The 25,846-nt window shown below is 41.4% G+C and overlaps 1 protein-coding gene across 3 annotated transcripts; it reads left to right on the forward strand.

Moving 5' to 3' along the window:
• Nucleotides 1-232: 232 nt before the first annotated feature.
• cyld (cylindromatosis (turban tumor syndrome)) lies at nt 233-24,633 on the forward strand. Of its 3 annotated transcripts, XM_076748426.1 has the most exons (17): nt 233-610; nt 2,096-2,638; nt 6,396-6,707; nt 8,849-8,954; nt 9,748-9,849; nt 10,396-10,512; nt 13,938-14,326; nt 15,238-15,403; nt 15,503-15,644; nt 16,256-16,378; nt 16,684-16,775; nt 17,035-17,101; nt 18,242-18,374; nt 20,331-20,439; nt 20,689-20,807; nt 21,198-21,414; nt 22,300-24,633. In XM_076748426.1, the coding sequence occupies exons 2-17, from the start codon at nt 2,147-2,149 to the stop codon at nt 22,482-22,484; spliced, it is 2,871 nt and encodes a 956-aa protein (XP_076604541.1). In that variant the 5' UTR covers nt 233-610; nt 2,096-2,146; the 3' UTR covers nt 22,485-24,633. The 3 variants fall into 3 exon arrangements, with proteins under 3 accessions (XP_076604541.1, XP_076604632.1, XP_076604716.1); XM_076748517.1 differs by lacking the exon at nt 10,396-10,512; XM_076748601.1 differs by lacking the exons at nt 9,748-9,849; nt 10,396-10,512.
• The last annotated feature ends 1,213 nt before the right edge of the window (nt 24,634-25,846 follow it).

Consider the following 25,846-nt stretch of genomic DNA (forward strand, 5'->3'; position numbering starts at 1 on the left):
TTAGTGCTCACCTGATCTATTCTTTTTTTTTTTTCTTTCCTTTTTTGTATACTTTCGTATTGTATCGTACTCCTTCCACCACTGCCTGTAGTTCACCAGATAGCATCGTCTGCACTGACAGATACACTTCAACCTAACTATGACCTGCCATTCATGGGAAAACCCCACAGAATGGTCTTGGTTACAAACACAACGAGCAGCCAATCAGCGCTTGAGAACTAAGCGAAGGACCAATGCCTCTCAGGGAGTGCAATGAAGTCATACATTAAGTTTCGTGAGGTCGTCTCCTGTAAATAATATATTTAAAAGCAGTAGCCATTCACTGTGTTGTTTCACGTATTTCCCATGGAGAACAGTTTTATCTAAATGCTGATAGCATACTGTAGTGGGTGGCAGTCCTCTGCCAGCCTGCTTGCTGTCGAGCAGCTCGCTGGGCTAACTTAAGCGTGATACTTAGCTTGTTAGACCGTTAGCATTAGCTAGCCATTTAGCTAATCAGCGGTTACCACGGGAGGAATATAGCTTGTTTTCAGAGGCCTGTGTCTAATTGAGATGGACATGTGAAATGACAGCCATCTGTAGCCTCTAAGTGAGCTGACGCGTATCAAAGGTAAGGTGTCCGTGTCGTTAGCAGGGAACGTAAATGACTGTTTGGTGCATTTTAGCTGACGGTACGCTAGCTACTTCCCTCTCTTAAAAGGGCCTTTGACTGACAGCTTTTGCCTGGTGATGACACACTGCTGCTCTGGTTGTCAGGGAAAATGCTCATGAAAACGAATACCGATATTGCAGTCAGTGGCTCTGACACAAGAATAAACAAAAACGTAATTAACGTGCTCGTCACCTCAGAGGACACTCTAACGTCAACTACATGTCAGATGAGGTCAGCGCTAGCCCATGTCAGTTCTGAAATTACTTTCAATTTTCTACTTGTGCTGTTTCTTAGCCCTGTATGGCTTTAGCTATAACGATATTGTCTTAATGCCGATAAGCTGTTACGCTGTTGATGTTACAGCTTTTCTTGAAAACAATATGATAACCAAGTTAATATTGAATGTATCATGCTTGAAGCAAATGACGGATGTAATGTGCTCTTGTCTGTGTCGGGTGGTTGATCATCACATCTGAGGTGTCATCAGGGGAAATCCAGCTGTCTGGTATCGGAGCCTTGCCCTGGGTGTTAGATTAAATCTTTTTTTAGCATATTCAAATTAGTAGATATGAGTAATGGCACACGAGCTGCTGCTAAAAACAGGGGCTACTGCGCAGGGACGACTGGCCAGCAGAATCCACAGCCAAGGCCATCGTGAGCTATTACACATCTCACAACAAACCACAACAAGCAAAGTGGGTCAGAGATCTGTTAGTTAAAGATGAGTAATCAGCGAATAAAGGCGTAAAGTTACTTTGCAGATTGGAATCTATTTTTGTGTTTCTTAACGTGGGGATCAGCAGCCGTCGCCATTCAGAAAATACATTCCTTCACCTGAATGTGATGAAGAATAATTTACCAAATGTTTGATCATGGTCAGAAGTTTCTAATGTCGGTGTGGCTCACCATCAGCCATCCATTCATTTACAACTGAATAATATAACTATCTCTGCTTGTTAATGCAGAAGTCTGCTTTGAGACAAAATAAACACGTTGTGGTAGTTACTTGGTTTTAATCTGTGCTCAGGAATGAGATACTGTAGTGGTACCAACTGAAATACAAACTCTGTACTATAACACTTTTGTTGATCCTATATATACAACTTGTACAGTGCTTAGTTTAATCAATTGTTGCACTTTTATTTCTGGTTAACCTGTTGTGGTGCACAAATGCACTTTTTCAAACCATAGAATGCTTCAGCTGTCTAATCAAAAACACACAGACTGTTGCATATGAGGACATACATGTCCTTTGCCCTGTGGGGTATATTAGTAAGCATTTACTGTTATTTTGCTGGCCAACTAATTGAAAACATGCTGTGGAAATTCATGACAATTTACTATACCAGCAAGCTTTCACTTTTAATTTCAATTGTACTCTATGTGTCTTCTTTTCCCTGAGTACGTCTTTTAAAGGTGGTCATTTGTTACATGTTCCTACAGACCAGAGGTCAAGCTTGCCTTGATGTTGGACCTCCTGCCTAGCATGCAGCCATGAGCTCTGCCCTGTGGAGCCAGGAGAAGCCCAGCGGGGGCTTCAGGGAAGACTGGCGCTTCTACATGGTCATAAAGGAGTGTACGGTGGAGAAGCCTCCTCAGAAGACCCTGAGAATCCCCCGTGGCAGTCTTGGTCAGGCCTGCCAGGAGCGCAACAGCCTGGGGCGAACACTGCCCCCATGCAAGGGCAAGAAAAGTCTCCGCATCTTGGACCAGACCAACGTGGTGCTGAGCCTGGATGAGCGGGATGTGCTAGAGCTAGATGAGAAGCTGGCTGAGCTGCTGTTCCCCATTACCAACTGTGAGGAGCGATATGCTTTGCTCTGCAACAAGTCACGGCTAGAGCGCGTCCGCGACATTGACTGTGGTTCAAAGGTACGCGTCCAGCTGCGCTCAGGGGATGAACGGCTGCCTGGGGTGGTCCGCTTCAAGGGCTCACTGCTGCCTGATAGAGCGCTCTCTGGAATCTGGTTTGGAGTGGAGCTGCTGGTGAGAACTCAAGTGCCTTTTGTTTCTTTTTCGGTGTCTCAATATTAATGCATTCACACAGAAATATTCACAAATGTAAAATATATCATAAATGACTCTCTCCACAAAAACATTTTTCAGTGGACACAAGAATATTGTATATAGATGTAAAAGCAAATCCTCATAAAAAAAGAGGCTTCACAAATGTATTTCTGATGAAGACACAAATAGCTGTTGTAAATAGATATAGCATAAATCCACAAACATATAAGCGTATTTGCAATTTTCATCCAAAACATATTTGAATGTTGTTACATTTATAGACAAACTGCTGAGCCTTCATTTACAAACTGCTTGTCGTGCGTGAACCTCACTGCTTTTGTGTGTGGGTTTGTTTAGAGTCCTCTGATGTGGCTCCACTTGCAAATGCATGTTTTCCAACAGGAAATTATCTGTAGACAGTCAGATGTGTCCTTCCTTTTCAGCCAATCACATTAGAGTATATTCCAGGCAATCATTTAATGTGATCACATAGCATTACATCAGTGCAATCTCATTCAATCAGATTCATAACTTCAAATTCTCCGGCACTGCCAAAAAGTGATCGTCTGCCAAAAACTGATTCTTTCGCCCAGTTTACAACTGTTTTCATCTGGATCAAACAGTCCCAACACGCAAATATACACACACAACTTTCTGTCCGTGGTAATAGCAAGTATGTCTTTGTGAAAGTTTAATGTTTCTTGTAACCAAATAATCTCAGTTGTGGCCAGAGAAGTCTCTTCAGTTCATAGTGTAATCAGACATGAGACCTAAGTGATTATAGACGATTTTATACCATTGTTTCAAATGTTTATATGTGTTGAATATGTATAATCTGCGTTTTTAGGCCTATATTTGGAAACCAGACTATTTAACATGATTTAAGGATGGGTTATATATAACATAATGAAATTATCTCTTTTGCAGTTATCCTTATGACTGTGCATTATTTGTCCGACATTATTTTACCTGCTAGATTGTAACCAATCCAATCATTTTTACCAGTCTAAAAAGCTTTAAAACAGTCTGCATTTAGTTTTTGGCGGACGGTCACTTTTTGGCGTGACTCCTGAAATCTGGAATGTTCGTTTTACATTTGAAAATAGTTCTGGCAGGAATATGGCTGTATGTCTACAGTACGTATGTATAATTAAAGTAGCTCTACTTTATTGATGAAAACGTTTGGTTACACTGTGGCTCAGTTATGTGTCAGCTCAGTAATGGACGTGACCACACCACTTTGAAGAAGCACCACAGTGAATAGGCTATTCATTTAGTTTTCATATCACTCTCTTTTGGACTACTTTGACAATCTTTTATCAATAGTGGGCTTATCATGCTGCATGTTTGGACACCAATGGAGGAGTGAGGGCTGAAAAGTTGAAAGACATTTCTTTGGACATTCTTTATGGCTTTAAAAGTTGTGCTTTGATTCAGGTTAACATGAAGATTCACATTTAGAAACGATTAGATTTGGTGTTCTTTTCTTTTTGGAAACTGGTTGCAATATGCGCCGCCGCCACCATCCATCAGGCTTGTAGCCTACATCTTGCTCGGCTATGTTTTTAGCATTTTAAATGCGCATGTTCATTTTCAGTTAATTTCTTCATTTTGTGAACCCTGCATTCCTCCCGATCCCACGCTAGTGATAGGCGGATCTGCTCCTATGTCCTATGAATCTCCATGTACGCACACATCATCCACATGCCACCCACCCAGATGAATTATTTTGTCTGATTTAGAGATCCACACTCACACGGACATTTGACTCCACCTCTACCAGTCCCTGTTGCTTATATTGCCTTTAATATTATGTTCAGCAGCGCAAGCTTTCCAGGCGATTTCTTTATGGTGTGTTGTTTTGATGTCTGAGTTTTAATGATGTACGTTAATGATTAGAGAGGCTGCTTTCAGTAATTTTAAACATTTCCATGCGCAGAGTATTGTCACAGCAGCAGCAAAACTAAACATTGTAGTAACTTTTAGCTTTAGAAGTAAATTTTTCTGGCAGCTCTAATGGCGAGGATTTATCAGGACTGTATGTGTGACCTTTTGCATGTGCTGAAGAACACGGAACATCAATTAATATTATTCTGACCAGTCCTGTTGGCGTGTTGGGAAATTTAAATAGCTTAATCTATGGAGTTACACTGCTGTGCCTTGTGCGGAAACGCAAAGCGTCTCTCTTAATGGAGGTACGCACTTATCATTTCTGCTCCGAGGACATTGCTTCAGATAATGTAATTGATATTTTACTCTTAATTATATTTTTCCACCCACCTGCATTCCATCCGCTATTCATCAGAATCTTAATTTTTGAGACCTGGCCTGCCTGATCTGTGGATTAGAGCCCGTGGATGTAGCTGCAATCCGTGCATCACTGCCTCGTTAATGTTTCAGGCGTACAAATATTCCTTGCTTTAAGCCCTGCAGGTTATGTTTGTGTCTTTGCAACTTGTGCAGATAGTCCAGCATGATCGTAGCAATTGCAATGTATTTAAGTACTCTTGTTCCAAATAAATAATACTGAAAGAAGTATGTGATTCTGTAAACAACACAGTTCATTTGCTGGAGTGTGAGTGTGCTATTTTAAGATCAATGCATTTCAGTACCTACAAACTGTACATTATGGAGAGGAAAAAACAACCACCAGATTTATTCATCCAGACTGTGTCTCCACACTAATCTAAGTGTCTTGCTGGTTTCTCATGTGCTTTTCAACTTGCACTTGTTTGGTGTTGGAAAGTTGTAAATACAACTCACTTGGCATGTTTGGAAAGAAAACGGACCCAGAAACAAATCAAAGTTTTTGCTGTCTATTGTAGAGCAGTTTTGGTGACTTTTTAGAACTGTTTGTATGGAGCACAAAGCAGTGCTGCCAAGCCAGAATGGCAAGCTAAGCATTCATATTTGTGTGACATTTGCCATGAGAAGGTCAGGTCTTGTGCACCACATATATTGCACGTTGTGATTTGTGGAAAACGTAGGATTAGAGGAAGTACATGTTGGACTTCCAGATTGTTTGTTTGGCTTCAGATTTCTTGAGTTTATAGTCCATAGAGTCTGGCTTCAGATGTTGTTCTAGAGAAGGCTAAAACAAAGCTGCAGTTGTCAGTTTTCACTGACATGAGGGCGAGCGGATGATGACAACATTTAAGCTTTTGTGTTAACTAGTCTTTTAATCTCAACACTAAATCTGATTATTTGATGTCATGCCATTCATTCTGTACTGTGTGTACAGCGCAGTAAGTAACAAAATACAAAGGATTGCTTATTGCAGCACAATGTTGTTTTTATTCTTGTCCAGCTGTATTTTGTGTGAGTGGGCTGATGGAGCTCAAGCATTCAGACTGTAGCTCAATATAAAGGCCTCAAAGTTTGCATGTATGCTTCAGATAAAATCCAGATTTTATGCCCCTTCCCAAATAATGCTTGAGAACATTTTCATATCCAAAGCCTGCATTTGAAAAACAAAGCACAGTATATTACAGTTTGGTTTGTGAGGAGCATCTATTATCTGTACCATGTGTTTGTCATCGCAGTAAGTCAAGTCATATTCCTGCTGCAGTAATCAATAATACGCTCTCACAGCTCTGTCATATTAACTTTCCTTCACTGACAAATGCTGAGCAAGCAGCCTCTCTACCTGCCCTACTTGTTATTACAATAGGTTGCTCATCCCTCTTGCTCCTGTTCCGTGTCATCTCGTCATCTTTCTTTTACTTCTGTTTCCTAGGAGGAGGGCCGGGGCCAGGGCTTCACAGAGGGCTCCTACCAGGGCCGCCAACTTTTCCGCTGTGAGGACGAGTGTGGTGTGTTCGTGGCCCTGGACAAGCTTGAACTCTGGGAGGATGATGATGATGAACCTTTGGGCGAGCTGGAGGTGGACCACGTCAGTCTGGTGGAAGAGGACCAGGACTTCCCTCGACTGGAGATCAACTCCAGGGTCCTGGTGCAAACCAGGGACGGACCGGAGAGAGGCACCATAATTTTTTGTGACCTGCTGCCAGGCAACGAGAGTCTGGGCTACTATGTTGGAGTTGACATGGTAAGTAAGGTTCTCTCTCAAAATGTAGTTTATGCCTAGACAGGTGCAGGAACAAATAGTAAATCATGATGGCCAAGATAGTGCTGAAATGATTGGAGTGGGTTAGTTCAATTGACAGAAAATTGTCTTTGATCAAGTAAATATCCAATATTTGCTGCGTCCAGCTTGTCAAATGTGAGGATTCTGTTTAAAAAAAATCCTCAATCAATCAAGTTAATTGTTTAAAAAAAAAATTGACAGAAGTACACAGTCTTGGACTTCAGCTTCTGTTGGTCAGTTAAAGAAAAAGTAAGATCGAAGGCATTTTTCTCCCTGACAATATGACTTGCTTCCCTCGAAGGAGAAGTTCAACATTTTGGGAAATGCACTTATTTGCTTTCCTGCTGAGAGATAGGCGACAAGACTGATACCACTTTCATGTCTGCATGCTAAATATGAAGCTACGACAAGCAGCTGATTAACTAACTTAGACAGGAAACAGGGATAAACAGCTAGCTCTTGCTCAGTCCAAAGGTAGCAAAATCTGCCAACCAGCTCCTCTAAAGCTCACTAATTAACACGTTGTATAAACATGTATAAGCATCAAATTGCAATTTTATGGCGGTTATGTGTTTGGCTCTTTCTTAGTAGGAGTCAGTAACTTCCTGGAGTCTTCTGTGCTTGCTAGGCAAGCCAAGAAATATTCTGGCACATAAACATTTTTTAAAAAGTGATTTGACGTTTTACAGCTTTACAGGAAGCAAGAAAGAATTGATTGAAAACTTGAGATTTCCTAAAATGGTGAACTTTTCCTTTGAATACAGTTCATTAGGGGCCACTTCTTTCAATAAATCCAAATTTTGCACATTAAATTTAAACTATGTAACTGCTGGTTTGAGTCATTCGAATATCATACATTTGTCTCATGTGCATGCTCCCAACTGGCACAGTTATTGTCTTTGAACTTAGAGTACATCCACGTTAAGCCAGTTACATTTGTTCAGCCCTCCGCCCTGACTAAAACAGAGCTTTTCCACTATGGCTTCCAGAGTGTGTTACTCTTAAAATGTCATCTTGGTGCTTCAGTGAGTGATACAAACCAGCCCAGTCAGGGTGGGGGGCTTTGTGGCAGTAAACTTAGGAAACTATTCATTCTATTCATCAACTATTCATTCATGTAAAATCCGCATCTTCTGTTGCTTTGCTAGTGTTATCTTTCATCAGTTTTTTAAAATGTTGTTACCTACTCAGCGTTACATTTATATTCATCTTGACAGCTGTTTATAATGAAGTGAGATGATGTGTCAGTCATGACTAAGGATGCTCTGCCACGATGATTTCATTTGTTCTCGCTCTCGCCTCAGTAGAGGGTGGCAATGTGCAGAAAGTTACAGAGTCACATTATCAGAGTTAATGTCTCAGCCTCTCTGTCATGACTTTCCAGTGTTGTTCTTTTTCTTTTTTTACGACCGCTCCTCTTTATGTTATGGGAACATGTCTTGTTGCCAGTAGCTGGTATCTATGACTACTGTTGTCAGGCGGGAGTTGTATTGTAGTCATAGAGAGATTGAAACACATATCTGAGGCATTTGCCTGCTGATCGTTAGCAGCAGCACCACCAACAGCAGCAGCAGCAGCAGCCCACTCAGTGCATCTGAGCCACCCACACAAAGGCAAGGCAGTCACGCGGGGAGTGAGGTAAAGACTTAGTGCTGTATGACCCAACAGCGTGGCAAGGGGCCAGCAGGCAGCTGAGGAGAGCCCACTGCTCTGCCTCACTCTGCGTCCAGCCTCGCCCAGCCTTCTCCAGCGAGTGGCCCTGGCCTCACGCTTATCTTTGATTATCCCGCTGGAGCAGAATCCTGGATTCCAAACTAAAGAAGAAGAATGGTGTGGCTGTGCTTGCAGAGAAAGTAGAGCCATCAGGTGGAAGGATTTGAGGTGGAAGATCTGTTGTTTATGTGGAGAAGATAAGGATACAAGGGACACACAATACAGAGGATCAAGCTTAAGCATCATTTTAAACAATAAGACAACAGACCTCATTAATCACCAAGAGGATACTAGGGGAAGAAGCACGTGTGGCACTAGCTTGATCAGTTTTGCAGAGATGAAGAACAGCTGGGAAGCTTATATGGTTCTCATGTCTCCAACTCTTTCAGGACAATCCTATAGGGGACTGGGATGGCGTGTTTGATGGGAAGTTGCTGTGTAATTTTGCCAGTTTGGAGCACACTCGCCTCGTCCCCATCTGTGACGTAATGCCAGGTGAGTCACCTAGTTATTTGTGTTTTCTGAAAACACTAATCTGTCCCTCTCTTGGACCAGTTCTGAGCTCCTTCTGAGCGTTCTGAGTTTGTGTTTTGCTTGCAGCGGGAACAGAGTGCCTTTTGTGTACATGGCTCACTTGTTTTTGAAAGTCAAGTGAGATACTCAGGCTCTTTGTTCTCCACATTGGCATATTGATTTGTTTATGTGTGCTGCTGCTGCCTCTCTGTCTATTCAGAGTGGCATCTAGGAAATCGTGAAGATGGGATTCTTAATTTTGCAAATGTGTCTCTTGTTTGTGAAACCCTTCCTTTTGCACACTCTAGACAGGCTACATGAAGTGCATGCTGTCACTAGAGCTACTTTATATTCCCAAACAAAACAAGTTATTCATTGGTTCCTAATTTGTGATGCTTGTGGAACTAGACAGTTAAGAGTGTGTTTGCACAACTGTGAGGCGAGAACATTTGTGGTAAAAGTTAAGATTGATGTGCAGTTAAAAACAACATATTTACCCTGGAACTTTCCTTAAGCAACACACAATCTGTTGCCATTGGCTAAATGTTGGAGGCCAGAATATTACTTCACTGGCTGTAGCACAACACTGTTCAACATGGAAGATTACATCGGCTAAAGTGTCATACATTAAAATTATGTTTCCTATAGCAAAGGAAATTTAAATAGACTTTTGAGACTTCTCGTTGGATATTTAAACCTGTTTTTATTAAGCTGCAGTTAGATAAGCTGATGGTGGGTTGTGCCTCTAATGTGGATGCATTTGTGGGCTGTGCAGAATATTCCATGCAGGACCAAAGGCTGCAAAAGCACAGTTTTGCCCCCAGAGGCACCAGCAGTGACAAGTCGTCCTCTGGCCAAAGCAAACCAAAGAGCAAAGGTACTGCACTGCTGCTGTGATACACACCTAACTGACGTCCCCACAGCTTGGTGTGATGATAATTGTTAAAGGGGCATTCCATCAAAATTGTCAGGTTGTGATTCAAAAAATATAAAAACGCTCAAACTTTTTCGCTCTGATGTTGGTCTCACAAAGTTGTGGTGATCCCTTTGAGGGATCCCCTTGTCTCGATAGAACAAGTCTGTTCTTTGTTTTAAATAGCTCTTAAAATGAAACGGCTCTGTCAAGCTTGTACTATTGTAGGCAAGCAAAGCAACAAACGCTTTTGGTGGAATGTCTCTTTAAAAAGATAATAGAGAGCATGCTTAACTCCATTTTACACAACATATTAGAGGTGATTTGTTTTTCTCTTCTGTTTCTTTCATGGAAAAAACTAACAACAGTTGCTGATTAATTAACCTTTTTCTGCTATTTTGTACGCTTTTATTTCTCACTTGGTCTACTCAGACACACGCTCACACATGCACATGTACACATTTTGCTTATCTCTGTGTGTTTTTTTTCATGTACTTGTGTTATTTACAGGATTAGGTCACCAGTGTGGCAGTAGAAGCAAGTCTGAATTTTACTATACTTTAAATGGCAGCTCTGTTGATTCCCCAGCCCAGTCCAAATCCAAAAGCACATGGTACATTGATGAAGGTAAAACATGGGTACTCATGGGATGTCAACCATCTTGCCGGCAAGCTCCTGTTTACAACAAGCTACATACTAATCCGTTTCACGATGGCACTTTTATAGGTGCTGTATCATTTGAACTTATCGACATTGGCAGGATCAGGGGTTCTACTCCTGCTGTCCTGACAGATATTTGCACTCTACTGCTGTGGGTTGCTCTCAGTACAAGTGTCCTCCAAAAGTAGCATACAATAGAGCTTAGCTACTTTTAGCAATTGGTAAAGTCATGTATGGGAACCTATTTCTCCCCCCAAAACACGTGGCCCATAATCCTTTCTTTAATGATTAATTACCCTTTGAATTATTTTTATTAAATGACTTAAGGTTTCTTATAAATGCAAAGTCACAATGAGGAGATTTTCTGGTAATTCATTCATTCATTCATCTTCTATACCCGCGCATCCCATTTCGGGGTTGCGGGGGGCTGGAGCCTATCCCAGCTAGCAATGGGCGAGAGGCGGGGTACACCCTGAACCGGTCGCCAGCCGATCGCAGATTTTCTGGTAATAATACTGGTAAATGTATTCAGTTTATCATTTCTATTAATAATTTATTATATTTATAATATTGTATAAAGTATAATCCTGAGGCTCAGTTGCTCATAATTTTCTGTTTTTTAATGTCTCACCATGGGATCTGCACTGCATATTATTTGTCCAGTAGCTGAATTAGCCAGTTAGCTTCTTAATATAATTTCAGCAGCAACTGAACAGAGCTGTGGCGCTGAAACAGTGGCAGTCAGCTGTCTTCACCATGCTGGCTAATGTAAGAAATAACCACCAACACAGCTGATCTGATCCGTGGACAGAAATAGTTTTCCAGTAGGTTAGAGAAGAGGTGCGTTTTAGATGTATTCAGAAGAAAAGCAGAGATTATTGACTGATTTGCTCCCATTAAAGATTTTTGTATATTTTATAGTCTTGCCGGGCATCTTCAACATCAGCTGTTGACATTAAGATCCTACTGTACACAAAGTAGGAGATTTGTGTGCCTTGGCTGTTTGCTTCTCAGGGTGTGTGATACAAAATAAAAAGACTTGGAGAATAAAAACAAAAAGGGAGGCATTACATATCGATATGCATCTCTGGTGTGGAGTAACACATTTGTATAACACACTGTAGGAAACCTTAAGTCATTATAAAATGAATTAAAGGTTGAGACTTTTTTGTTTCACCTTTTTAGTGGGAAGTAGCAAGTTCCATACAGATATATTAACTGTATGTATATGTAGGTTATGCACATTAATTACTGTATTCTTTTATTAAAAAGGCCCCCCTTGATTCTGTATTAGGAGGACAGCTCATCTCAGTCAGTTGTTATAACATGCCTTTGGTAAATGTATGCCTCAAACATGGTTTTCAGAAGAACAACAATCAGTGGTTTGTTGCAGTAGCTTGCTATAAAGACCTTTCTCACTAGTCTTGTCCTTCATCAGCATTTCAGTGTGATATTCCACCTGCATGGAGTAATTGATGGTCCCCTAAAGGTTTTTAATAATGCTCCATGCCGCAAATGACTCCTTAACTGGTTGTAGTCTTATTTTGGCTGCAGATGCAGTTAAAAGATTCAAATTTCTGTGTGATATTGTTTGCAGGCCAAAGCATTAGTAAAACCCTTTATTTCTCATCTCTGGACTGATTCACTCAGCGCATTGTGTCATTGTGTCAGATGATCACTCAGTGTATTTTACATGTACACAGCATTCTGGATATGAACTCATGATTCTGTTTGTGGTGCCATTCACGTTCTGATCACAAATAAGTGTTTCGCTAGCTGCCAAGGCAAAGCAGGATATTGGAGTGCCTGCTTTGGTATTTCAGTGCTAATACAGAAATTAGGAGAGGTCAGTCATAAATGGCTGACGTGCTGTTTTCACAGCTGCTTACTCATCCTGTGAATGCGTAATCATTTTCATCTTCCTCAGGGGCCGCTTTCCACACTTCGGGCTTTTTTTTCTTTCTGGTTATGGTACTTCCATTTCTGTCACATAGAGGTTGCCGGACTATACTCTCAGGCTAATGCCACTCCATTGAAGAATTCATATTGTCTGTCAGATAGGTCAGTGAGTAGTTGTGATTTTGCATCAGAATTCAGAGAAACTGTGGCGATGGCAGTGGTTTACAAAATCAGGTGCTACTCACCAAGACAATACATGTTGTGATGACTTTCTTGAGCCAAAATTCCAGATTACGTAATGTTGATGAGATTGCTGTAGAGCATCTGTCCTAGGTGACAGTAAAATCTGTTGATGACAGCCACTGGACGGTAAATAACAGGCTTCATATTATGTCCAGAATTTCACACACAAATTTCCACAGAGAAGAAGCACAGTCTCACTTCTCTGACAGAAATCTGGTTTCATTGTAAGGGTCGTCTCACTTCTGCAACGGGTGATGTTTAAAGTTTTTGTCGCCTGGTTTTTCCAGGCTTCAAGAACTTGCACATAAATGAACAACCTGGTCAAAAAGTTGTTATTTTTAGAGCAGAGCCAGATATTGAATCCCAGTGACATCCCACAATTCTCCAGTCCGTCAAAGAAGACTGATTCCAAGTGTGGCATTTCTGACTTCTGGTACTGCATGTAAATTGAAGGAAGTGCTCATAGTAATTCAGGTGTGTCAGCTCAAAAGCGCACAGTAAAGCGTTTTCCGGAACACCATCAGGTGGGAAAAGACTTCTGCAAGCATTACGTCTCAGCTCAGGGCATTTTCACAGTCCATAATGCAGGTGCTTGAGTCCAGATGTTGGCTTGTTCCTGCAGGAATTAAGGAAGGAAGTTCATCATCAACAGTTTTTACACACAAGAATCTCCCTTAGCTATGGATCAACCCTTTCAACACCATACACTCCACAGTACACCCTGTATTTTCTTCTCAGTGCAGATGAGTCTCTCCAGCACGGTTAACCAGTAAATGTCTTCTTGAATACCTTTCAAATGCAGACTTCTGCTTGTAGTCGACTGGGTGTTTTTACACCTCGGCAACAATTCTTTCACTTGTGATGGCAGCAGCACCTCAGAGGAAGATGTCCTGTCACCAAATCACACCCAGAATGTTCCATTTGAGCAGTGTACAAAAAATGCATTGGCAAGGGGAGTGCATCCTCGTGTTGACTAAAAACTGCTTGGCCCGCATGTGAAAATGCCCTGAGATGCTGAGATTGTTTGGGTAGAAATTCCAATATAGTATTTCTTTACATCTGAATGCCACCATCTGAACGTCTTGTTTTTGTTGGCCTCCAATGGTTGATGTTCTCACATTGCAACAGATTTTCAACTGTAAGAGGTCAGTGAGACGGGGATATTCAGCATGGTGGTATGGACATCTCTACAAGAGTAAAGATGATTTATATCATGTGATCAGTTTTGGTTTCTGGTTTCTCTCCTGCAGTTGGGGAGGACCCCGCCAAGTCACTTACTGACACGCCTCCTGACTTCAACCAGTCCTCCCCGCCCACCAGGGCCCCGCCCTCTGCCTCGTTGTCCAGTGACAACAAGTTCCACTCTCTGCCCTTCAGCCTGAACCGGAAGACCGGGCCCACTGACAGCATGAGTCATGGGCCTCTCTCCCTTTCTGTCCAGTCGGTGATGGGAGAGCAGCCCGAGCCCCTGTCACCCGCTGCCCCTCCCTCACCGCGGCCTCCGACGCCGCCCCGAGGACAGCCAGGTCTGGAGGTGGGCTCTCTGGTGGAGGTGAAGGAGAACCCCCCTCTGTGTGGTGTCATCCGCTGGGTGGGGCTCCCCCCTGGCCTGCTGGAGCCTTTGGCTGGGCTGGAGCTGGTGAGACAACACAATGATGTAAACCCAAAGTTAGATTTAGACTTCAGTACCAGGAAGTGGGAAGAGAGTCCTAGAAACTGGATAATGTTGGTGGGACAGATTATATGATCATATACCAGAAGATGGTCTGTTAACATTTTTTTCTTGAGTGATTTTTGCCATTAAATACATACTGACAGCTTGCATGCACACATTTGTGGAGCCTTTACTCATGAAGTGATTACTGCCACCCAGATCAGCTGATCATCACCAGCTCGGTCATGACCCCAGCTTTAATTTGTATGTTGTTCAGTTAAAGGTATTTCTGTGAGTAACCACTGCTGTTGTTGGGTGCTGTTCACTGGCAGATGATTGCAGTACATTGCAGTCTGACACGCAACACCCACCACCTGAGCCTCCACTAAGATATTCATTTTATGGTATTAAACTTTCCGCAGCAAAATGTGTCCTGTTTGTAACTGTTGTTGCTACTAACTCTGATTGACTGATGACCACAAAAAATAGCAGCCAAGTCCTCTTTGATTAGTCATTCCTTCAGTCTATTTTGATCATCTAATTGAAGAGTAAGAATGACAGTGAGTCACTGTGCCCAGTCAAGAAATGGTCCCGGATTGTCTACTGATTGCAGCCTCGTAGTGACAGCATGTTTCCCAAAATGTTGAACTATTCCTTTAAACACAATGGCACATTGATATTTTTCCTTTGATAGTTTGTGTGCGTATGTGCCACTCGCTCATATCACCGCTGACATTATTGGTTAAAAAATGTGAGTTATGAAATATCTGATCAGGTGGTCCTAAAGTAGAACCGAAGACGTTTGGAAAAGGACAGAGTAAATGAAAACTTTTTACTGAACACACATGCAGCACATGACAGTAACTGGATGATGGGATCTTCACCTCCTCTTCCAGGAGGAAGAGTGCCCTGGTTGCACTGACGGCACCTTCAAAGGCACGCGGTACTTCACCTGTCCACCCAAAAAAGCCCTGTTTGTGAAGCTCAAGTGCTGCCGGCCTGACTCCCGCTTCCCGTCCCTGCATCACTCCTCCAACCCCATAGAGCGGTGCAACTCCATTGGTGAGTCAGTGGGAGGAACTGATGATGATTAATGCCACCAAATTAGCAATCCTCCCCCAAATCTTTGTGTTTACGCTTGTGCCATGTGTGTTTATGCAGCATTTGGAGGTTACCTAAGTGAGGTAGTACACGAGAACACGCCTCCCCGCACAGAGAATGATGGTCTGGATGTTATGGTGGGAAAAAAGAAAGGCATCCAGGGCCACTACAACTCCTGCTACCTGGATTCTACTCTCTTCTGGTCAGTACTCTTTTAGCCTAACAGTAAATACTTTATCAGCTGCAGTTTATTCTGTTTCATATTAACGACTCTGTACTTCAGTCATATTGATTGACTCTATGGTGCTACCTCAGCCGGCAGTGCTGTGCTTGCTAGGAGGCAGAAGCTTGTTAAACTGTTTTGACTTTGCCCACTGGCTGTAACAGGAGGGTGTATTCCTGCTGTGAGCGGGCTGGTGGATAGTGGATCTGTTGTTTCTGCCAACACTGCCAAAGGGCCATTGAACAAAGCAGTCAGCCCAAACTGCTTCGGAAAGCGACAGAAGATCCCTTGCTTTGAGTATTGACTTGTTTGGAGTTGTGGCGTTTTTACTTTTGATTTGAACAATCCCAGAAATAATTAAAAAATTGAGGAAAATTGGGAAATTGAGGCTAAGCATTTTTAATTAACCATGCCATAAATACAAATATAATCGAACAAACGGCATTTTATCCATCATATGAAAGTTTACGGCATTGACATAGTTGGTAAATATCAGCCAGAGATCATCATCATCATTTATCTTGTCAAAACAAGGTAGCAGGTACATTATTGTCAATTGTAATTCCTTGGTTGTGTGTTTTGCTCTGCAGTCTGTTCTCCTTCAGCTCAGTACTGGACACAGTTCTGCTGAGACCACGCTCAAAGACTGATGTGGAGTATTACAGAGAGACGCAAGAGCTGCTACGCACAGAGATAGTCAACCCCCTGCGCATGTAAGTCTGAGTGTGTCATTCCACACATACTCTGTCGCAGGTTTGTTGCCTCTGCTCACAGTGTGGGATTTTTTTTTTACTGGATGCTAAAAGCTACTCTAAAATCTGTTCTTGATTAGGTCCTCTAAGACTTTAAAATAACGCCTCAAATTGAGATGAAACAATACAGACCCATAGTTTTGAATGTGGATTATTGGTTGCATTATTTACTTCATCAAACCTTGAATGTAACACTAAATGTAATGTCACTGAACCAGATGTGGCTGTTTAGCTAGCTTCTAAGTTGCGTGTTCTCTGTCCTGCAGACATGGGTATGTTTGTGCCACTAAAGTGATGAAGCTAAGGAGGATCCTGGAGAAAGTCGAAGCCGCCTCGGGATTTACCTCTGAAGAAAAAGGTAAAGGAATGAAACCGAAAATTTGTTTATTGGTCCTTCGACGTGTCATGATGATCTTTTCAGCTTCTTTGTAGTGCTGTTGCTTACTAGTCCAGGACCCCCATGAGAATCAGAATTTTGTTGATTATTATTGAATAGAAACATTTAGAAACATATTCACACCATGGGCTTAACAGCTTTTACAGTGTCTCCACTGGTTGGCACCATTTCCACAGCAATGTTACATCATGTCTCATTTAAGCCCATATTTTTACTGCAGATCCTGAAGAGTTCCTCAATATCCTGTTCCATCACATACTGAGGGTGGACCCGTTGCTCAAGCTAAGGTAAGGGTCAGTTATCTTTCGGAAGTAACTCTAAACTTCTTTGGCTACATCTAGTGCCAAAAGTCACATATGCAAAATTAATGTCATTGCTGAATTGTTATTACTTTGTTAAACTGTTTTGAAATGGCTGAAATAGTTCACTGATATAGTTACTTTTCACACGGAAACCATGTGTATAACGTGGAGTAACCAACATCTCTGACTGCTGGTACTTACCAGACGCTGCAAATCTAGTTTCAAATACATGACTGTTAAACCACAGAATTATACTACAGCTTGTCTTAGTCTGCAATATGTAGATTTACACAGCCAACGTTAAGTTTCACTTCTGCTGCAGCACTTATGCTGGAGAATGAATGACAGACAGTGTGGGCAAGGTGGTTTAAATGTAGGAGTTTTTTGGTCCCGTTATGCAAACTCCCTTTGTCGTCCTGTTTAAGGATCTTTGAAGTTCAGACTAGCAGTATTGTGGGGTTATGTGGTAGTATTTCCGTAGTAAATCTATAGTGAGGGTTCACCCTTTCGCACCAAAGCCAAGCGGTGACAGACTTCCTTGATTTGTAGCATGTCAGGCCTAATCTGAAACATATCGTTGTCTTAGAAATGAATAATTAGCAGTGTTAAATCTGTCTTTACAGTTTATCAGAATACAGATATTTCAGAAAATGTTTTTGTCATATCTCAAGCTGTTGAATGTCAAATTAAACTTCCCGTTGATTAAACTGCTTTGAAAGGAACAATACAAATTCCCAGTTGTTGTAGTAAGCGATTTATTGTTGTTATTTATACACATTTCATAATAAAGTGTTGATAGTTAAGAAAATTTCTCAAGATGTTATTTTCAAGTATACTTTTTGAAAAATAGTAATATTATTATATAGTAGTTTAGTGATTTCAGTGTACAGTTCAGGGTTGGTTGATTGATGAATTGGTGCTCAGGTACTCTTTGGTATGAAATTCTTAAAATTACATGCAGACTAACCTCAGAATGAAATCTTACAGACTGCACCTTTAAGCTAAACACTACAGAAAGTGCTTTTAAAAACTTGTCAAGTTACAGTTGTTACCTTTTTCTTGTGAGGAAGGATGATGTGAGTTAAACTTAAAAAAAGCTAAGCGAACTTTGTTGTTGTTTTCCAGATCAGCAGGACAGAAGGTCCAGGACTGTTACTTCTACCAGATCTTCATGGACAAGAAGGACAAGGTTGGAGTTCCCACCATCCAGCAGCTCCTGGAGTGGTCCTTCATCAACAGCGACCTCAAGTTTGCAGAGGTGAATTTCATTTTGTTTCCACTTTTTTGAAACATAAGCTTGAGTTAAGTCAAAAGATTGATGTGGTTTGGTTTCTTTGTATTTTTTAATTACAAAAATGACATCATAGTGAAATGATTGACCATTTTTATACCTGATGTTCTCCTAATGTTGTAAAGAAATGAAAATATCTTATGCAGTAAGATGTCAGATAGGTATTAGCATCGTTTCATACTTAATGCTGTGGAAATCTCATATTCAAATTACAGTGACAGGTTGTTTTGTAGCTTCGGTTATTAATTACCATTCAAAGTTTTCCCTTTTACCTAACTAAAGCAGAAAACAAACCTCAGGAGAAGGAGTGTGAAATGATTGGGTAGAATCAAATTCAGAAAACATCAGCAAAGCACGCAATGTACTCTTCACTTCTGAATGGGACTTTTTGGGGCTTTTCAGACCAGATATAAATAAATTGTGCAGCCCTTAACTAATGTGAAAACACTCCTGTGCTATTGTTGGCCTCTACACTATCACATTCTGTGAGAACGGCTCCCTCCTGTGTTTATTGTTGGTAATTGGAACTCTACATCTAAAATTTCTGCGAGGGTACATCCATGTATCAACGCCGACAGTTCATTTTCTAAATTAAAGTTAATGAAAGTAAACCCATCTTCTTTGGGTTGTTGGAGAAGAGAACAAAATGGCCCACGCAGTGATCTAAAGGGTCATCCACACCGAGAACATTAACTATAACAATAACAGGAATGAACAATTTGAACATCCATGCTGGTGAACGATAGTGCTCTATAAACAGTGGCACCAGGCACATCCTGCGCTCCAGCTGTGTCAGCAGCTCAGGAAAATGGATATTGATGACCTGTTTCTGCTGTACGTTGTGCAAAGAAACAAAAAGACAACTGGAAGATGTGGATGCACGAAACTCTTAAAAGATGAAAAGAATGAGGAGAATCCAAGACTCTGTGACGAGAGTTGTTGTCTTCTGAAGCCAATTTTGTTCATATTTATGTGTGAGTCAACATCAATTTGACGGTATCCTGGTGATTATCAAAAAGGATTTCAGTCAGGAAAAAATAAACTTTAGTGACCCCATCATCGCCAAAGACCGATCAGTAGTAAAATTCAGTTTTTTAATCTGTAATTTGCAGCCTAGTAACACTTCATATAAGCATTTAATAGGTTGCATATCACAATAGCCTTGTCTCCTCATCTCTGTTAATAATAACGAAACACTTCCTGATTCAGATACGTAGCCCGATTACATTCCAGATGTCTCTCTTCCTCATCGTGTCTTTATTAGGACTGTTTCATCAAACAGGGCCGTGTGTTTTTGAACCTCAGTGACTCTCTCCAGTGTCATCTGCCATGCTGAACGTGTAAATTCAGATGATTTCTGATTTCATACCAGTGTTTCTATCGTTCATCAAGTGGCTCTGAAAGTGATCTCAGCGATATTGTTGTTGATGTTACAGTTGTGGGTTTGACTCCACCATCCACTTTCATTTTTAAAACAGTATATTTAAAGCTGTTGTTATAGTTGTCATTCTTGGTGTGGACCTCGCTTGATGTATTGACAGTACTTATCCATGTCCTGTCAGACACATTATTCAAACAAGGGGAACATAGTTCACATAGAGTGCAGTCGCATATCTTGAGCATGATGCAGCTTCTGCTTTATATTTTGAATGTTATATCCTCATTTGCTTACATTTAGTAACCCTGTAGAAAATAACAACTTTTCAAAGGCACTCTGTCATCTCTTTTTACTTTTTAAGACTTTTTACTTTTACTTTTTTCCTTGTAATGTGTTAGATATCGAGCACATCGTGCAGACTGTGTTCTGGCTGCTGTCTGGCCACAGGTTTCAGTTCCTGTGTGCGCTCAGCTTTGCTGATGTGTCCGTGCTGCTTTGTTGATGACTACACAAGTTTTCTCTTTCTCTTTTTCCTGACCCTCCAGGCTCCCTCCTGCCTTATCATCCAGATGCCCCGCTTTGGCAAGGACTTCAAAATGTTCAACAAGATTTTCCCCTCACTAGAGTTAGACATCACAGACCTTCTTGAAGACAGTGAGTCATAGCTAATATTCTCTCCCGCGTGTAGGTCTGATGTGTTCTTGCTGATCAATGGCGATTCAGAGCTGTGTGGCATTCGGTAATGAAATCCCACTGAGTTGTCACTGCTGCTCAGCTGAGATGAAGGAATCCTTTTTTTTTTTTTTTTTTTGTCTTGGTTTCAAACTGACTCTTAACTTTTCCAAGAACTACACTTCTGTGCAGTGTGTCAACCAGAACAAAGGCATATGTTTTATTATCCAGCTCCAAGGGAATGTCGAATCTGCGGAGGCCTGGCGCTCTACGAGTGTCGAGACTGTTATGAGGACGGGGATATCACCGCTGGCAAGATTAAACAGTTCTGTGAAAAGTGCAATACACAGGTAAACAACAGAGGGCATTATTACAACACCAGTTAAAACAAAAAAGTAGCTGTAGCGTGTGGGTCAGGATTGACCTTTTGGTGGCGCCAAATCCAAAGGAATCACACTGTGCCAGTGCTGAAGTTATGTTGCCGCAGAGTGGCCTCTGCAGTAGACCGTCACAAATGGGCTGTTCATTTCTCTCACCAATACTCATTTACTGAAATATTGTTGGTTTTATGTATGAATTGCCCACCTGGCAGTATAACTCCTCCAATGTGCTGGAGAGTTTTTTTCTGTGACCCATAGTCTGTATGTTATATGAAACATGTTCTGCATATTACATGTAACCAGGAAGCCACACTAACAAACAGTCTGTGTGATGGTGTGTACCTGCTTGTACTGATTCAGGTTCACCTCCACCCGAGGAGGAAATCCCATCGGCATGGCAAGCTGTCTGTCCCCAAGGAGCTGCAAGAAGGCACGGGACGGCAGGGCAGTTTTCCCCGCCAGAGGATGGAGCTGTTTGCTGTGCTGTGCATCGAAACCAGTCACTACGTGGCCTTTGTCAAGTACGGCAGCGCGGATTCTGCCTGGCTCTTCTTCGACAGCATGGCTGACCGTGATGGTAAGTGTCACGGCCTTTGGATGCTTTATTTGTTATGACATCAAACTGATCCTTGAAATGAATGTGTGAAGTACAGGGCGTACAGAAAAGTGTCTCCGTAACACTGGTGAAAGAATTCACAGGGCTCAGTGACACAGATGGTATTAAGGGGCCTCAGAAATCCAGAGAAGAATACACCAATTAATGACATTCATGCGCTCTAAATGAATGTGTAAATTTTGAACCAAAGTTATTGTTTTGCATTCGAACACTTTGAGATACACTGTGACTATTTATTCTTCCTATGGTATCAAACATGACTCCCACGGCTGATAAGTACTGCTGGAGATGTAGCTCTAATCTGACCTGGGCAAAACTGCTATTAGGGCTGCAAATGTACATTGTTTTAATCACAAATTAACTTTCTGATGATCTTTTACAATAAATCAGTGAATTGTTTGATCTGTGAAATGTCAAAGAAAGTTTTGTAAAATTTGGTCATGTTTAAAAAGAGAAAAGCAGCAAATATTCACAGCTGGAAGCCGGAGATGCTTATTTGATAAGTCAGTCATCACAATAGTTTCTCATTCATGCTTGGTGATCAGCTAAATGACAATCTGACAAATAGTTTTACCTCTAATTGTTGTTTTATTTTATTTTGGTCCAAACATTTAAGTGCATAATTATTTAAGTCATATAAAACAACATAATGAGTGCTGGGAAGAAGAAATTTGACTTGAAAGTATTTTAAAAACATTGTTATGTGCCTGTGGCAACTTCTGGGTTTCATTTGTCCCGATGGATGAAATCAGCCATGTAGTATTCCAAACGTTGTGAGTATGACGTGACACTGGGTTTGCTCTTACAAATGATCATATTCTAATAACCATGCATGTGGCGTTGCAGGAGGGCAGAATGGTTTCAACATTCCCCAGGTGTCCCCCTGTCCGGAGGTGGAGGCCTACCTGAAAATGACCCCAGAGGAGCTGCACGCCCTGGATCCCAAGAGCATCCAGGGCCAGGCCCGACGCCTGCTGTGCGATGCCTACATGTGCATGTACCAGAGTCCAACCATGAGCCTGTACAAGTAGAATCCTCTCCCTGACCCCCGACCCCTCCACCCCTCAGCCACACCGCCTTCCCCTCCCCCAGGGCCGGAGATTCCCAGAAAGACCAAAAATGAAAAATAAACTAAAAGAAGAAAGGCTGCCTGCCAGCAGGGGTGTCGTCCGGAGTTAACCCTTTCCACCCCACCTCTCCTTAATGCCTGCCCATCTCTGGAGGCTGGAGAGATGGAGGAGAGGGGGAGAAGCCTATTTGCACTGTGCATTAGTTGAAGTGTCGTGTTCTTCATGTAGTCCTATGTAGCTTCCCTGTGTCTCACAGCTGAGCAAAGGTGGTGGATGACGAAGCAAAGGTAGGCCTTATGAACGTTCACTCCCTGGTCTGGGAGGACGGGGGGTTGGGAGATGGGCCGGAGGGCATGTTCACGTCGCCGCGGCTGACAAAACATGTGCAACAAAACAAGATGAGCTAGTGGGAGGTCCTTGGCCACCTCATTTACCTTAAGAAAAGAGGAGTCCTGCTATTCTTAATCACTGTAAAAGTTGGGAGCTTTCCATAACGTCACATTAAGGAAGCAACGCAGTGCGCAAATCCTCATCCAACCTCTGTGTGCTGTTCTAAAATCTTGTGTAAAATCTCTTAGTAGCATAGATTTCTCAAGGTAGTAACATCAAAAGTATAGATGTCAACCTACTGTGCAGTTGCATTAAGACCAGAATACTCTGCTCTTTGTGAACCGGTTTGCATATTTCCCCATCACACTGTGTAAATGTCTTATACAGTACATGTTTTGCAGAAACAGATGTAGCCATTGTTAAAGTCTCACGTTTTACCACATACTTGCTCAACTGATGCTGCACTTTTGCTCTATCCCCAAGTGGACCTATCAGGAAACATTTAGGCTTTGCTCTTTTTTTCCTCTCCCATTGGAAGTCACAGTGAGTGCTAATTTGTTGGTTGGGAGGCATCAGAGTTTTGTGTTACAGAATACAAATTTGCTTCTCCTCTGTAGCTGTAAAGAACGCTCTGCATTGCTAATGCAAAGTAGATGCCAGATAAATGCATGAAGGGAGACTTGTACAATGGCTCCTGTTGTAAAGCTGGTTGGTGGAGCACTCCATGCATTCATAGGGTCAATGAGGTGAAATACTGGAAAAGACTGGCCATTTTCTTGAAAGTAGTTAGTAGGTTCTGAAGAATTTCACATGCAGTGTTTTTTAAGTTCTAATCTAAATTATATTTTATGTTTACGAAGCCTTTTCTCTGCCCGTCATGGCAAGTATTGACTTTGGCTGCCCTCCATGACGGCGAGACATGCAATATTCTCAGCCACACACCAGATAACAGAACAATGATCAAATACTATTATTTATTATATTCTAATCCTATTACAAACTCATACGTCGTCCCTTTTTTAAGAAGATGAAATGGGGTTGAAGATACTGGTTTGGTTACTCCATGTCCTCTTTCACTGTATATTGAAGTGCGTTATTGTAGTTTACGCTGTCTTATAGCAACTACTGAATGTTAATAGTGATACATTGAACAGTGTAGAGTAAAAGGACGGGTAATGAATGAGGCACAAGGCTGGTAACCTTGGGGCAACATATATATATATGTATTTAAATTAAAACAATTAAGTTAAAAAGACCCTTGATTCCATTGTGTTCCAATTTTAAAGAGTACTTCAAGCAAACCGATCATACTGTCAGTCAAGCTGAATAATTCTTGTTTTTTTTATATGACACAAAATTGGATAAGATCAACAAGCTGCACATGTTGGCATCAGCATTACATATATTTTTCCTAAATCATAACTTGATCTCGGATTTAGTTGTGAGTATAAAATAAATGTGTGAGGGCGTTTTATAAATTAGGTTCCAGTTGACAACTTCCATTTTGCTCTGTGGTCATGTCCACTGTCCCAGGGATCCTGACAGGAGACCTTCCTGTGTGAACTTTTTTCTGCACTGCTGAAGCTTGTCACTGACTGGAGCCTTGTTCTCTGTGAGAGAAGTCTCAGAACGGAGGATGGGATTTTTTTTTTGTTTTTGTTTTTGTTTTTTTTCTGTTGCATCTGTACAGTATAGACATATGTAACGGGTGGAAAATTAATGTCAGTGATGTTCCTGTAAATGTTAACAAAATAAAGCCCATTTTGAGGGGTACACAGCATGTTGTGAGTGGTGTGATGACAGCTTGGGAGGTGCAGTGCAGGTGAGCGTCAGGGATCGAGGGCTGACTTTTGCAGATGCTTTGGGTTGGGGTGGGAGGGATTTTATGAACATATTACTATGTCTGTACTTTCATTAATCATTTCACTTACACAGGACAGTTATTAGCGCACAGTCAGTTATTAGCACGTCCAAGTGGACAAATCACAGACCACCACACTGGATTGATAAAACAAAAAGAAGAAGCTCATCTTAGTGTCTGATTTGACCTGGTTACTTGTGTGTGATGCTGGAATGTTTGATTTCTACATGAAATATATTGCTTAACATTAACTTACTATTTCAGTTCAACCAGTAACTGTGATGGATACAGTCTGCAGCACATGACAGGAAAAGACTCATCCCATCAGATATGAATGGGAGCAAAATTTCCCTTTTAATTAGCAAGTTAACCACAGGGTGTGTCAGTGGCAGTGGTGGTAAGTAATGCAATGTTGACATACTTGGACTTTACTTAAGTATTTATTTATTTATTGCTACTTAATACTTCTAGTCCAGTACATTTTAGAGAGAGATAAATATTGTGCTTTTTACTCGTCTGCATTTGACATCTGTAATTACTTGTTTCTTTGCATATTTAGATTTTCCACAAAAAAAACCCCCAAAACACATGAACCCGTAACGTTCAGTACATTGTTAAATATTAAATGAATGGTTCCCAACCTTTTTGGCTTGTGAGCCCTTACAAAAGATATCTGTCGTGTTTGGGCTCTTGGTTGTGTTTTAGATATCTGTGAATTGTTAGTTGCACCACAGAGTTTTCACATGGTTTCAATTAAATAACTGTTTGAGCCCCAAAGAGGTCAAATTATGAAATATTTCACAAAATACAAAGATCAAAGTCCACAAAGTGAATGTAAATTTGTGTTGCAAAACTTTTGTGTGCTTTCCCATGAATCATCTCACAACCCCTCAGATTTATCTTGTGACCCTTTGGGAGGCGCCACCCCTTCAGTTGGGAACCTCTGGACTACCGAACTGCATCTAAAGTGGTTAAACCTGCTTACACACTGATGAATAAGTATGAACAATCTAATAATGTATATGATATGATAATATATCAGTGTGAGGGCACATATTTTATGTAACAAGTGCTTTTGCTTTTGATCCCTTCAGTACATTTTGCTGATTATACAGTGTACACTGACTTACCC

The sequence above is a fragment of the Chaetodon auriga genome, chromosome 1 (assembly GCF_051107435.1).
Source record: "Chaetodon auriga isolate fChaAug3 chromosome 1, fChaAug3.hap1, whole genome shotgun sequence".
Lineage (NCBI taxonomy): Eukaryota > Metazoa > Chordata > Actinopteri > Chaetodontiformes > Chaetodontidae > Chaetodon > Chaetodon auriga.